General features: G+C 37.0%; 1 protein-coding gene across 8 annotated transcripts in view; it reads left to right on the forward strand.

The window, feature by feature from the left end:
• Positions 1-14,911, forward strand: part of DAAM2 (dishevelled associated activator of morphogenesis 2) — a 232,472-nt gene that overhangs the window by 194,939 nt on the left and 22,622 nt on the right. For all 8 annotated transcript variants that reach the window (XM_088145491.1, XM_088145498.1, XM_088145510.1 and 5 more), the window contains 6 exons: positions 5,092-5,176; positions 7,226-7,332; positions 8,084-8,172; positions 8,785-8,953; positions 10,514-10,621; positions 13,472-13,532. In XM_088145491.1, coding sequence (XP_088001617.1) covers positions 5,092-5,176; positions 7,226-7,332; positions 8,084-8,172; positions 8,785-8,953; positions 10,514-10,621; positions 13,472-13,532 — 619 coding nt within the window. The remainder of the gene's footprint in view (positions 1-5,091; positions 5,177-7,225; positions 7,333-8,083; positions 8,173-8,784; positions 8,954-10,513; positions 10,622-13,471; positions 13,533-14,911) is intronic.

Below are 14,911 nucleotides of genomic sequence, written 5' to 3' on the forward strand. Positions count from 1 at the left end.
CAGTAAGGACTGCAAAAGAAAGAAAGAATACAGGTGTACAGAAAATAATTAGAAATAGTAGACAATATTTTCACTTTTGAAATCTGCTTTTTCTAGCTAAATGTGCATTTTGCTGGGTCTATAGTAATCTATAGCCTTCAGGGATTAGTATCTAAAATATCCTACTCTTAGTGCCAGGACATGATTTGCCAGATTTCATATGTTATTTTGCCAATATTTTAATGTCTTTTTATTAGTTGTAGTTGGAAGTGGTTAATGGAAAACAAAACGCTCTCTCATCAAAAATAAATTTCAGAAGATAACTCTCAAAATATTTGGAACTTTGATTTTGATCCTTTTTTCAAAATACCTGAACATGGGGGGAAAGTCTAAATTTGTCAGGAGAAAGGCTAGACTATTATGTTTCCTTCTAATCTTAGACTTCTTTTTTAAATGCAAGGATGAGACAGTATCCAGGAAATTAATCTTCCATCCTGAGTAACTGAATGTTATGGATTCTGGAAAACTGCATCTCATGATTTTTTTTTAATTTAATTTTTTTGGTATATGTAATTCTACTTTTAAAGTCATGATGGGTTTGTGAAACTATCCTGTTGATAGTTCTGAGAAAGAGATGATACCTTCATTAACCTAGAGGCTTCCAGATGTGCTGGACTATTAATCATAGAATGTTGGCTGGGTATTAGACTATAAAATCCGCTCCCTATCATGGGAGGAAGGCAGAGGATCTCCCTTAATATGCAGAATTCCTCTTCTGAATTGAAATTGCTCCCCTTTCCACAGTTTTCTGCCTCTTGTATATATTATATCCATATCATCTTACAGAGGAATTTTCATGGAAAGTTGTGTTTATGTTTTGCAATTTTTCATGTCTTTGTTATTGGTTGGTAATATCTAGAATCTTCTCCAGTCTGGAGTGGGTGGCCACAAAAAATCTAATAAATTACATTACATTACGTTATGTTACATTGTGTTACACTGAAAATTGTACAGAACCTAATTTAGATTTCAGATATATCTGGAAGCACTAAATTGTGAGAAATAAGCAGAGCTTTAAAAAGGTAAAGCTTTGGAGGTAGGGCTTAAGATAAAGCATTACCTTTTTCTTTCTAAGGGCAAGAAAGTTGAAGAATGATGGGCCTTTTCACTTAAATTGGGTGTTAGAATAAAATGAGCCAATGGCCATTCTTATGGAGAAAAGTGAAAGACTCTGCCTGTAAAAGAAGATGAAAAAAATGCAGCAGTTTTGCCCAATAGATTCAGAGTAAGACCTTTTCTTTCCGTCTTCCCTTCTCTCACCAATCAATAAATAACTCAATTTTATTAAATCAGTGGAGATTTCTTTGGGAGTGCAGTGATGACTGGATTATAAAGACAATTATGTGACAAATGAACATCAAGAAAAGTGGTAAGGGGTTAGAAATGATTTGATTGTTATGTACCTTAATTCTTTCTTGGAGATTTGGATCTCCGTATTTCTGTGTGAGAAGAAGTTTCTCTCCCTCCATTGTGCCAGTCTTTAGAAACAAATACAGCTAAGGTTAACAGAATATTGTAGCTCAGCTGTGAAAACCTTTTATGGAGTTAGCACTGGCATATAAGCAGGCATGAGTTGTAGGACAACTGGGCAAGGTTATTCTCCTGCCTTCAGTTTACAACTTTAAGTAACTGTAAGCTGCTTCTTCTGTTTGACCAGTGTGCTTCTGAAAAGTCCATCTGGTACTGCGTGTCTTATCATTATTTATACAAAAGCTCAAACAAAAACTTCAACTGTTTGGAATATAACCAAATAAATTAATATAATTGGTTTGGGAGATAACTTATTACTGTGAACCACATTCCAGCATAGGTTAAGATTGCAACAATACAGTACATGGTTATGGATGAATTGCACTTAATTCTGTTTAGTTGAGGGGCATTTTTTAACCTAACATGGTAACATGGATACTATGTTGTATATGATATGATGCACAAATCCAGCAAAACATATTCCTTGAGTATTAATTGAGAGCTAGACCCCTGTAATTTTCATGCATTTTGAAAGTATGCTGTGGTTTGTGTATAACTAGACAGGATTTTTCAAATAGTTTTTGCAATGCAAACAAAAATGTTTAAATAATTGTATCTCAGCAATTTCTTAAGATATTTTTTCTTTGTTAAAAAATGAGAAACTTACAGTGTTCCCCACACAGACTTTCTGTGCCAAGCTGCATGTGATTGGAATAAATTATCTTCAGTGTAACTATACTGTTAAAGTGTTGTGATTGTAAAACACAGTTTGAGCTATCTCCCTGAAGGAAGCTGACTTACACACAACCACCCATTAAAAAAGACATTCTGGTCCTCTTTGTAAAGTGCTGTACAAAAACTGAAAGGTAAGACAGATTGCTTCTTCTTGTAGGGTCATAATCTATTTGACATGATAAGTATGGAGGGGAAAAAATGCAACGAGATGCAAGTACTTGTTCTCAATGTTACATATATTCCGTGTCATTTATGTTCGAAGATTGCCCCAGTGCTCTTGAATGTTTCTCATAAAGCACAAAAGTCTAAAGAGAGATTCTAGATTCTTGCTCAACTAAATATCCTTAGAATCATCTTACAGATCCCTGTACTGAGAAGGAAGAGGGGAGCCAGTGGGAAAGGGAATGTAGGAAGCAGTAATAAGATAGATTTTCTTCCTTCCTGTTCTTACACTCTTGGATTACAAGTAGAGCTTATGCCCCAATAGGACTGTGATTGCAGCCATGTCCTCTGATATAGCTAGGTAAGCCTCCCTCCGTCTCCTAATCTTTGTCCTTGGGGAGTACATGTGTCTTGCCAAAACCTCTCTTTGCACTCACAATGCAAAAGTGTCCGTTGCAATTGTACTCGGTTCTGTTCTGTCTTCACATGTCAGTAGAATTGCTTAGCTTAGTTATCATTCCATTATAGTCTTTGTGGTTTTTCTGTAAACAAATATAAAACAGACCTGGCAATGCTTAAATTATGCATGCAGTCTGGGGTTTGTCAGGTTTTATGCCAGTGGGAGAAATTTAGATTTGGCTCTTATAAGACCGGTATGAAAATTACTGATGATACATATCCAGCAATGAGATATGACTTATTTAGTATGTCTCTTCTGGCCATAATCACATTTTAATGTGGTGTCTGCATTGCAACAAAACTCCCCTACTTCAAGTAGTCATCTTCCTTTTGCCCCAAGTAGAAAGATTTTTAGGGATCTGCTTTAGGTTTCTGTTCAATCGGTTCACCTGTTTTTGCTTAAAGCTCAGAACATCTGCTTTATGTTACTGTTGGCTATTTTAAGATCCACTGCATGGTTAGTCAGAAGTTTTGGAAAAACAACAACAACAATGAGAATACTTGATTAACAACCCTTTGGCCCAGTTGCTTGTCTAGTTTCTAGCTGTGTGTGAATAGCACATTTGTGGTCATGTGGATTGCTAACCGTAATGAGACTGTTTTGTAAGCAATAGCTAGAGGATCTAGCTAGCCTAGAGAGCAGTTTAAGAGAATCTGCAGGGATCATTCAGATGCACCACAGGCTTTGTATAGTCTTTCCAGTAGCCTCATTGAATTGTCTCTTAACATGGGGCCCTGCAGTTCCCTGTGAGAGAGGGACGTGTCACTTGAGCCAGATGTTTCCTTATTAGTTGCTGGGCAAAGGCAACTGTATATGCATTTCTTGGATTTAACACCATATCCTTTGAGCATTTTAAATCATGCTTCAAGATAATCAGACCTTTAGAAAAGTGCCAAACTGTCGTACTTGGACATTAAAAACTTGGTGAAGCCATAGATCCAGTTCCCCTGGCCAGGAGCAGTGCAAATTTCTTTGTGTGTCTTGCTTCATGGTTCTGAAATCTGAGTTAGAGGAAACTTCTCTTGGGAAGTAAAAGGCTAATTCGTTCTCCATGGCCTCTTCAGCTTTTGGCTTCTTTGCTTAAACTGATGCCAGTTGGAAGGATGAGCGGTATCTGTTTCCATACACAAAGAGGAACTAATATCCATTAAATATGAATCCTGTGTGTTTATTTGAAAATGATGGGCCATGACAAAATAAAAGTAATAGAAAAGCTTCACTTAAATGCTGACTTTTAACGCACAATTACGTAATTAAAATCCAGTGCTAGATGCCCTCCATAAGACAGATGGGTATATTCTGTTATGATTCTGCTCTTTGAATTTAGTAAGCTCTGAGCGCTTAATCAGCTAAATAAATAAATAAATTCCTTATTTGATTTTTGAATACCTGGAGGGAAGAGAGCTAAGGGAGGAAAGTTATTTGTAAAAAATAAAGGCCCAATTCTAATGGTCAGTTCTTCATTATAATCTCTTTTTATTTTGTTCTGCAATTGTTATTTTTAGTTTTGATTTGTTATGTAAAATACTGTGTTATGATGTCATTTGGGGATGTGAGTTAATTTTTTATACTGTGAATGTTGTATTGTTTGATCATATTTTATGGTGCAATAAATATAAATTAACAACAACAGCAAACTTAGGGATTTTTCCCTCTCCAAAAGTGCACACTCTTTCTAAACTATATCATATGTCAAAATACTGATGTCAAATACTGTAAAATATAATAGAAAGTTTAATCTTCACTGTTATTGACCACAATTTCTTCCCTTCCCTTCCCTTCCCTTCCCTTCCCTTCCCTTCCCTTCCCTTCCCTTCCCTTCCCTTCCCTTCCCTTCCCTTCCTCTATAATATGCTAGCAATCAGGCTTTAGAATTTTCCATAATTATGAGTTAAATCTTCCCTGGTCAATTGCACAAGTGTAAAAGTTTCTTGAAGAGAGTCCTGGCTGAAGGCTTTTCTGCATGACAAGTCATTAATAGAAAGTTTTTTTGCTGTGCGTGTCTTGTTCAAAGAACATAATATACTCTGAGTTACCACTAATGGGTTGCTATTAATATAGCCATTATCAGTCACCTTGCTTTAGCAATCTTATTTGTGAGCTTTCATTTGTTCTTATATCTATGGATATAAAGGAAGCTCTTGCAACAGATCCTCACTAAAGTTTCATATTTGTCCAAATGAGTTGTGTGAGCAAAGTAATAGAGCATTACGATATTGTTACAGGTTGAAGCTATCTAATGAAGAAATTCGGCAGGCAATTTTGAAAATGGATGAAGAAGAAGACCTGGCAAAAGATATGTTGGAGCAGGTGAAAAGACTTTGTCACTAAAATACTGACTTCAGTGGTAAAAGGAGAGCGTGTTCCTCTTGTCATTAGTTTTCATCTCAGCGAGCAACTTGTATAAACAACTTTGCCAGCATGATGATCAGATTACTTTCAGATTTTTTCCTTCAAAGTTCCTCATTGCCATTGGGTTGATGAGTATAATAATGGTGTTGGGTAGATTGTTACTAATGGCCTTGTATTGTGATAGAAGAATTATTGAACCTGAAGATGAAAAATAGTAGGGAGAAAGAGATTCTTAAAATCTGGGAGAAGGAAAGAAGGCAGAAGGAATAGTATAGTGTGTAGAAGCATGAGGGACACCGTTGGTATTTCACAACAGCAAACTTGTTGGACAAGCCTGTGTTCTCATTTCGGAGCATTTTAAAATACATTCTTTCTAACTTTTGCAACACTAGTTATTCTTATTCCCTTTCCATTCCTCAGATGCCTTGTTTGGGGGAATGCATTCATATGTTTTTCATCTCTCCTGTTAATTTGCTGTTGCAATCTTGGCCATTTAAAACACTGTGCTGTCTTAAATGTACTGCAGTTTACTACTAAAGAATCCCTTGAGTCCTACTGAAATGCCTTGGGTATTACAAGGACAATAACAGAATGGGTATAAAACTTTTTAAATCAATAAGTATTCCAAAAGAAAGTGACTTGAAGTGTCACACATTTATTGCATAGAGTATATTCATGAGACAGGGTTATTTATATTAGGAATGGACAGTGCTTTGAATTTGAAGGGAAAAGAGTGCTTCAGAGCACACCAAAGCATGAATATTGCACCTGTCGGCAGCTCCTTAAACCAAACTTGTCTTTTCCCAGGATCACGTGCAAGCACTGGAAGGCAGCTGTGTGATCCTGGGGGAAAGAACAGCTGAGCTACTTTAAGGAGTTGCTAACAGGTGCTATGTGCCCCCATACTCCAAAGCATCTTTTAAAATCCAGGACAATGCACAGCCATGCATGTATGTGTATGTACACACACATGTAGCTCTTTTTGGGAGAGGGAAGCAGAACTGGGTAAAGGTAAAGTGTGACATAATAAAAATGATCTACAATGAGCTTTAACAAAACAATAATTAGGGATGACAGACATTTTTGGATTCAATGGCTGGTTAACACATAAGTATGTTTAAGAAGTGAGGAGCACGTTACACTTTCTAATTGACTGAAGCTCAGCTATTTCCCAATAATGCTGGTCTTTTTTAATTTCTGTTCTCAAGGTCTGAGGCCAGAGATGGTTAATTTTAATTAACTTGTATTTACCAGTACACAGTTTTTCACTTTTGGGTGGCAGCTAGGACTTCTTCCATTACCATTAGCTCATCTATGGCCCAGTAACACTTAAGCTACTTCTTAGAATAATTAATGAATTGGTAAACAAACAAAAAAAATCAGGCTGATCTTCTGGCATATTTTGCTGGCAATTGGATGTGTCAGGCCAAAGCTTTAGTCCCACCAGATATGCAAAAAATCTTTTGTTGAATGTGCCGTGTTTTGAGTTCAACCCATAAATGCATGGATGGAGCACCCCATATATCTAGTCACATAGACATTGTTCATTATCTTTCTGAAGCAGTCATTTTAGAAATGTGCTGGAGGGGATGGAGAGGCGGATAGACAGAACTTTGTACTGGAGGAGGAACAGGACCAATGCTTTCAGTGCTTTATTTACAGTGCTACACTCTGAACAGTCTTATATGTCAGAGAAGTTCTTTATTAAATATCAACATCATACACAGCAAATAGTGGCTGGAAGTGAGAAATCCTACATGGAATTACAAAGTATGTAACAAAGTCCAAGTGGGAAGACAAAGAATCAACCAAATGTTTCAGGTCATTTTAATAACTACAGCTGCATTGCTTCAAAAATACTATTGTATCAGGATTCAGAGCAGCACTTTCTCTCAGTACCAGTCTTTTAGTTCATTTATGTACTATCTACCTCCTTGTCCTGTTGATTGCTTCATGTTGTGCATATTGTTGTTGTTGTTTTTAAAAAAACCACCCTTGCGGTTCCAGCTACTGAAGTTTGTTCCGGAGAAGAGTGATGTTGACCTGTTGGAAGAACATAAGCATGAAATTGACCGAATGGCACGAGCAGATCGTTTCCTCTATGAAATGAGCAGGTGCATATATACACATACACGAGTCTGTTTGCATGTGATGGAGAATGAGAAGAGAGAAAGGGAGGGAATACTGTACTATAAATTAGCATTCTCTATATAAGAGTACAGCCCTCATAATTCCTAGACATCATGACCTTGCTAACTTACAATTATGGAAGTTAAATCTAATAGGTTGAGAATACCAGGTTGGGGAAGACTGATACAATATTTCAAATAATATCATTGTAGTTTAGAACTTCTCTTACTCATTAAGTAGCTGTATTTGTCAATGAAATTCAATCACCTGCCTTTTCTATTTAAATCATATAATGAATGTTATAATGTATTTCAATAACAGGCTCCTTCCCTGTATAAATTGCTCTGTTGTGCAATGGAATTGAAAGCTTGAGGCTCAAGTTAGTTATGCCTAAGAGTGACCCTTGTATAAAACACTGGAAATATACTGGGAAAATATTTCTTTTATTGAACTGGAAGCTTCTTTCTCCTCTTTTTCCCCTGTATTTGATGTCTTCAATACCTTGTTCTTCAGGGGAATAAAAATGCATGATTGTTATGAGATTAAGGATTGACCCTTTGCTGCAAGGCCTTGTTTCCAAGCAAAGCAGCTGATAACATTTTTCGTATTCATGGATTTCAGTTGCTGAAGTAATAAAACAGACTATGAATAAAAATGGATTGATCTTACAGGTATTCTGTTTTGCTGAAAGATTTATTGAAATGCAGCTCAAATTTCTTGCTCCCTTCTTTCTAGGATTGACCACTACCAACAAAGACTTCAAGCATTATTCTTTAAGAAGAAGTTTCCAGAGAGGCTTGCTGAAGCTAAGCCAAAAGTGGAAGGTAAGTTATATTCTTTACAAACAGTAACATATTTCAGGTGTCAGAGGTGTCATCCTGCCCAAGGGATGCTGTGCAGTGAAGCATTCTATGCAAGCTTAAGCAGAAGAAAATTGATGCCACTGTGATTTATGTTCCAGATTGAGCAGCCTGAGTTTTCTGGCTCTTTGGCAGGATCCCAGCTCTTTGGAAAGCTGGATGGAGCACAAAGGTTCTGGGGATGCATCACGATTACTGCAGAGGAAAGCTTGTCACACCCTTCCTTCCCTGACAATCTCATTTCCTAGTAGCAGTAAGAGGGTTGATGGTGGAGCAGGCCAGGAGTGCAGGTTGCCCACTCCTGTTCTATGCATCCTGATTTGTAATGCAGAATCTCTTTGGTAACATTCCTGCTTTTCCCAGAAGTTTTTCTGCAGAACTAGAACCACCCGAATAAACATGTTCAGTATATATATTTCCACACAGTGTTGCACTTCCTAAGTTGAAAAGTGAGAGAGGAGCTTTGGCTTTAGAAAAATATAGTGCACATTGTTAGAGATCCCTCCCCCACATCATCCCTTTCAAACTATCATCATTCCAGTATGTCAGTCTAAGGGTACCTCTTGTCTCTTTCAGCTATTCTTCTGGCCTCCAGAGAGCTCATCCGCAGCAAGCGCCTGAAGCAACTCTTGGAGGTTGTGTTGGCCTTTGGCAATTACATGAACAAGGGACAAAGAGGAAATGCATATGGCTTTAAGGTTTCCAGCCTGAATAAAATTGCAGACACCAAATCTAGCATAGATAAGTAGGTTCACTTACTAATTATAAGTGTTCTATACTGTACTTCGGTAAAAATTCTCAAGGGAGTTTTCATAATATAAAAACAATTAAAATACAGTTTATTAATGTTAATTAATTAATTTTGTACATCATACATGAGTATGCACATCTGGAAAGATTCTACATCAAAAGAGGTTGCGTTCTACATAATGAATTTTGGTTCAAGCTTGAAACAGAGAAAATAGCCTTGTATCAAAAGGATAAGAGTTACTCCAAACTGAAGAACTAAGAAGCAGCAATGTTTTTAAAGCTGAAAAAAATCTCTGCAGGGTTAAAATTATTAGTGGTATGTGCACAATTCTGAGCTGAAGTTTTTTAACACACTTATGGGAATTAAAAAAACAACAACTCATCTTCAGGGAATGATAAAATCTTTCAAATCTACAGGTGGAGTATTTATCTTTGTATAGTCAGTAACCAGCACTTTCTTCTGAAACTCTTTGCTACTACCAGAAACGAGTGACACTACATGATTTCTATAGCTGTTTTACTCTGCAGTGCTTCTATCCAATGGCATTTGGTCATTCGAAAGAGAATGCTTTGTTTTTCATTTTGAGAGCATCCATAAATATATGTGCCATCCTTCCATATCACTAGTGAACCTGTTGTTTTTTTGTAGCATAAAAAAAAAGCTCTTTTAAAAGAAGGGAGGGGGTTGAGCTTCTCTAGATGGGGATTGGGAATATTAATTTTTTTCTAATCCAAATTGTCAGCACCTTTTCCCTGCCCTCCCAAATTGTAGATATGCTGTTCCACTTTCACAGCTGGAGAATGGGGCTCAGAAGACAGGCTCTTCCATCCCCAAATGAAAGATAATCTCTCAGGGACCTGGGCAAATGGAAGACTCTTTGTTTGGGAAATACATACACAAACAAAACAATGTAGCCATTGAATAGCCTTCTTGGAAGCTTGGGGTGTTTTGCTGGGAGACTTTTGTACTTCGTTCAGTGTTGCTTTTGTTGTTGAGTCATTTGCAAATAATCATTTGAGCTTTCAGGGCAGAGGTGGGGAACATCTAGTCCACCAGATGTTGTTGAAATACAGCTCCCAGAATGTGAAGGGTGCTGGCAATCATCATACTATGCAACACATCTGAAGGACAAAACATTCCTCACTCTTACTTTAGGGGGAAAGATGCTATGTGAAATATTAAATTAAATCAATAAAAGCATTTACATTGCTGCCCAACTCAGATAAAGTGACTCTGGGTGGTATCCAAAAACAGAAGAGAAATCAAACCAGCAAATACAAAAAGAAATGATACCTACCAATTAAAACCCATTGAAACAATAAAATGGCAATCAGAGCTGAAATATACTGTAACTCATCAAATTGAGGACTCTACTCAGCCTGACCCAAAGGCCTCAGGAAGTAGCTATTAGGAGAGAGAAAATTACAGCAATTTTATTTTAAAAATATATATGCTGATAGTAAGTGTTTGATTTCATTTTAAGCTTTTCAGATATAGCATGGTAATTACCCTTATGATCTTGTTTCCTGTCTCATTCATACCTATTTTTCTTAGGAATATTACATTATTACATTACTTGATTATGATCTTTGAAAAGAATTACCTAGATATCCTTGACATACAGTCTGAACTACAACATCTTCCAGAAGCAGCAAAAGTCAAGTAAGTGGTCATGCTGCTGGGTAATGGCGGTCTCTTGATGGATAATTATGTTGAGATGTGTTTGTAATCTATAGATCAGCATTCCAAGTAAAGGGGACATATGGAAGCAGATATCATCGTTATCAGTCAAAAACATAACTTAAAAAAATCATTCTCAGATGAAAATGCGTGTGTATATATCTTACCACAAGAGTCTTCAACTTTTAATCAGTGAATAGCTCTATAATTCAGTCAATAAATACGCAGTAATGCTCTTGAGTATTACCAAGAATAAATACTCTGTTTTAGAGTATTTAGTTCTAAACAGGAAGTGATCTAGGATGATTGCCCAAGACTACACGTGCCATAAAAACTTGATTGGCAATACAATAATTTATAGTTTTAATATTTAATAAGTATTAATGTTTTTATTAGCCCATGAATTCCAAAGAAAGAGAGAGAATGCATTTTATTTGCCTTTTTTAATGTGGGAATGTCCCAAAGTGTAAGTTTGTCATGTGAATAAGGATCAAAATTGTACTTCCATCTCAATAACTTTTTAATATGTCTTGTAGTCTTTAATGCTCAAAATATTGTAGATTTATGAATAAAAGAAGAACCAAGCTCTTATAATAATATCAGAGGGTTCACATAATAACTTTCTAACTGTGCCTATAATAGTTTTTGATTACTTGGATTCTGTGCAAAAAGAGAAAACAAAATATATGACCATTGATAAAACTGAAAGTCAGGATTTAAAAAAAAAAAAAACAGCAATCAGCTAAGTTAGTAAGGAATACCTTAAATTTTGTAAGTTTCTGTTCCACTACTCCTTTTTCACTGATTTGAAGAGGTTTGATTCATGCTGTGACTCCATACAACTGTATCTGAAAGTCGGTCTTACAGATTTGAAGGTCAATAAATCCTAATGGTTTCAAAGGAACTAAAGAAATGCAGAGAACTGTAGTATTTGCTTATTGACTTGTTTTGAACCATGTTGATGTTTTGAATTGTGCTTATTTTGCACACAGTTTGGGTTTTAGCTCATGCATTTAATTGGGTATCTGATGTACAATGTTTGTATTCAAAGCATTAATTTGATTTCATTTTATATGCTAATTTGTGGCCCCTCTACTTCTAGAAAAAGATTTAATGATCAAAATGTATTAAGTTAACAAAGTTAAAGGAGCGCATAACATGATCCAGATAAAGTAAATTTAAAGCAGGAAAAATATCAAAAGGCTTTCACCTATCACAAAAATATTTTAAGGTCCAATAGGTACATAGGTAGACTAAGCATGAAAAACAGTTCTGCCTCAGTTCCTGTTGGGGGGAAAGAATCACTTCAGTAGATCTATGGGGGAGACCAAATAGTAGCCAAAATTAAGTCCAAGCAGCATTTGTTTGGGGGGAAATCTCTATAGTAGATACTGAAGGTTGTTGTGTTAACTTTCTGAATGTTATGGGATGGTCAAAAATATTCTATTGTTATTTTATCTACTTATGTTTCCATTCAAAAAGTCTAACATATACTAACAGTGGTGGACTCTTTAAAGAGGAAGCGTTTCTTCCCCAGGGCTTCCATTCAGCGTAACTTCCATTCATCCCCAGAACAAACATTTGCCATATTGAAATCTGCCCCCAAAATGGATGGTTTAACCAATTTAACCTATCTTGGTCAGTTAATCCTAAATGGGGCACATAATTATTTTGATTTCAGGTTATGGAAGAAATTAAAGATAAAAACAATACTTGAAGTAGGGCCTAGAAACAGTGGCAAAACTAAAGCTGATGGAAGTATTTGCAGTATGTCCATGCTGTCTAGTCTCAATCCAGAGATAGTTGAATGTTACTATTTCTGAGAGTATCTGCTTTTTAAAAAAAAAATTCCACCTTTTATTATTTTTATAAATAATTCAAGGCGATGAACATACCTAATATTCCTTCCTCCTTCTATTTTCCCCACAACAACCACCCTGTGAGGTGAGCTGGGCTGAGAGAGCATGACGGGCCCAAAGTCACCCAGCCAGCTTTCATGCCTAAGGCGGGACTAGAACTCACAATCTCCTGGATTCCAGCCGGGTGCCTTAACCACTAGTCCAAACTGGCTCTTTTTAAACTCTCTCTCTTTAAATCTGCTTTAAATAGTTAAATAAGCAGGTAGCAGCTTTAATGAGTTGTCCATTAAAGCAGCTGTGTTTCTTTTTAGACTCACAAAAGGCTGAAAAGGTTACAGCTGTTTTAAAGAAATGCTGTACCTATCCTTTGCATTTAGAAACATCTCTTCCAAATCATTTTCAGAGCATGCATAGCCCTAAACTTAGTTAACTGTTGGTATGAGTAGTGTTTATAACCTGAGTCAGATGGATCTGGAGCTACCTTCTTTTGTGTTTTAAGCAATTAGCAATTAATGAATAACATTTCTATCATGCCTTTCTACAATAGATGTTCAGAGTGACTGGTAACATAGCTATTTTTTATTTTTAGAAATTCATCAAAATAGAATCAGCTTAGTAAACATAAGAACACCAGGTAATAGCAAACAAGGACTCCTGTACTCCATTTAAGCTGGTCAGATGAAAAGGCTTAGTTGTGTTCACAGCTCTGGTAGCCTGCCTCATATATTGCAGATATCCTGAGGCCAAATTGCATACTTTTGAAGAGTCTAAAGTCTGAAACTTTCTCTTAAAAGCTAGTGATCAGCAGAATGGACCTCTCCCTCTGTTCTCTTAGCATCTGCTGTGGGGCTGGTGCTGGAGGGAGGATATTAGACTGGAAAGACCCATGATCTCCTCTACTTCAGCAGTTCCTCTACTCCCCTTGTAACACTGCACTTTTGTTTTAAGTCACTTTCTCTCTGTCTCCTTGCAGCCTAGTGGAGTTGGAGAAGGAAGTTAATAACATAAAGACTGGGTTGAAAGCTGTTGAAGCTGTAAGTATGTCATAGTTTCTAAATACACTATTTTAAAAATGTCCCACCAGGGATCTGGAGGAGAGGGTGTTTTGTTGAGAGAAGAAGGAGCTTTTCTTCCTTTGTCAAGCAAAGCCTGTTTCTCCCAGACCATTCCCCCCCTCCTCACCCCAGTGTCTCTTGTGAAAGCTGGTGTGACGATATTAACAGATGTGCAGGGAAGTTTGTTTGATCTGGGGCTGAAAGCAGGGGAATGGGAGTTTGACAAACAGTGTTAATTCAAATGTTGAATACTTTTTTTTTCTTTCAGAGATTTTTAGTCTCTGAGCAGGTGTTAGATGTGGCCTCTGTGGACAGGTCTACACAGGTGGGGTGTAGCCCAAGTATTAAAGCATTTATTACCCGCCAATGATTGCCAAATAGGGAGGGAGTGGTGTAAGTCTGAAAGGAGACGGCCACAATGCCCTTCCCCAACCCAGTGCTCTCCAGATACATTGATTTTTAATTCCCCAGGGGAAAATTACTAAACTCCAATACACCTAGAGGGCCCCCCAATGGGGGAAGATTATTGTATAGTTTTAAATTAGTTGTTACATTATGCACTAAAACTACTCAAAGCCTTTAAGCATGATTCTTTTTTTCCCTCAAATGCCCTCTGCCCTTTTAATGTCCTAGCAGAACCTTGTATGTGATATAGATGCATAGATTGTAGGGAGCTGTCTGAGATCAGTCCAGATATGACTGGCATTTATTCAGGTTGTAAGGCAGGAGTCTTTTGCCTCCCTTACTGTGTGCAAATACTGTTTTATGAATGAGCCATGGCATTTCACTCCATTTCTGGCCTTTCTCTAGTTCTTGCATACAAATTGAATGGAAAAAAATCCTTTGTAGCTTGTTTTAAAAATAAGGGTTTGGAATATTGCAAGCCTGTCTTTTAGGGAGTAGCTCAAACTTTGAACAGTGTTTCTATTTTCTGCTTTAGTTTTATAGGCTTTGGGATAATTTCTGTGGAATGACACTGAACTCATAAGGAATGGAGCCAACCAGCTATTGCAAACAGAAAGTCTTAGTCATACCAGGATTCTTCAGGGTATTGCAGATGGGTGAACTGGGGGTAGGAGTTAGAGCCGGTAACATCTCCTTCCTCGTCTTATCTCTGTTGTGGGCTTTCTGTGTGGCCTTCCTTTAGTCATGCTGTCTCTGCCTCCCACCTGTGATTTGAGACTGATGGATTAATCTGCAATTTCAAACATGCTCCCAAGATTAAATATTTGCAGCAAGTGAGAGCGTTTTAGAGGCATATCATTTCATCTGTTTTCTCTTATTGAGTTACTTGTCTGCAAATGCTAGGGCTGTTTTCAGTAATTTCCTTAAGAGAGCCGGTGCAGTCCTCTGGAGAG

The sequence above is a fragment of the Python bivittatus genome, unplaced genomic scaffold, assembly GCF_059951505.1.
Source record: "Python bivittatus isolate LINGU-HERP-01145 unplaced genomic scaffold, Pbiv_v1 ctg000020_np1212, whole genome shotgun sequence".
Lineage (NCBI taxonomy): Eukaryota > Metazoa > Chordata > Lepidosauria > Squamata > Pythonidae > Python > Python bivittatus.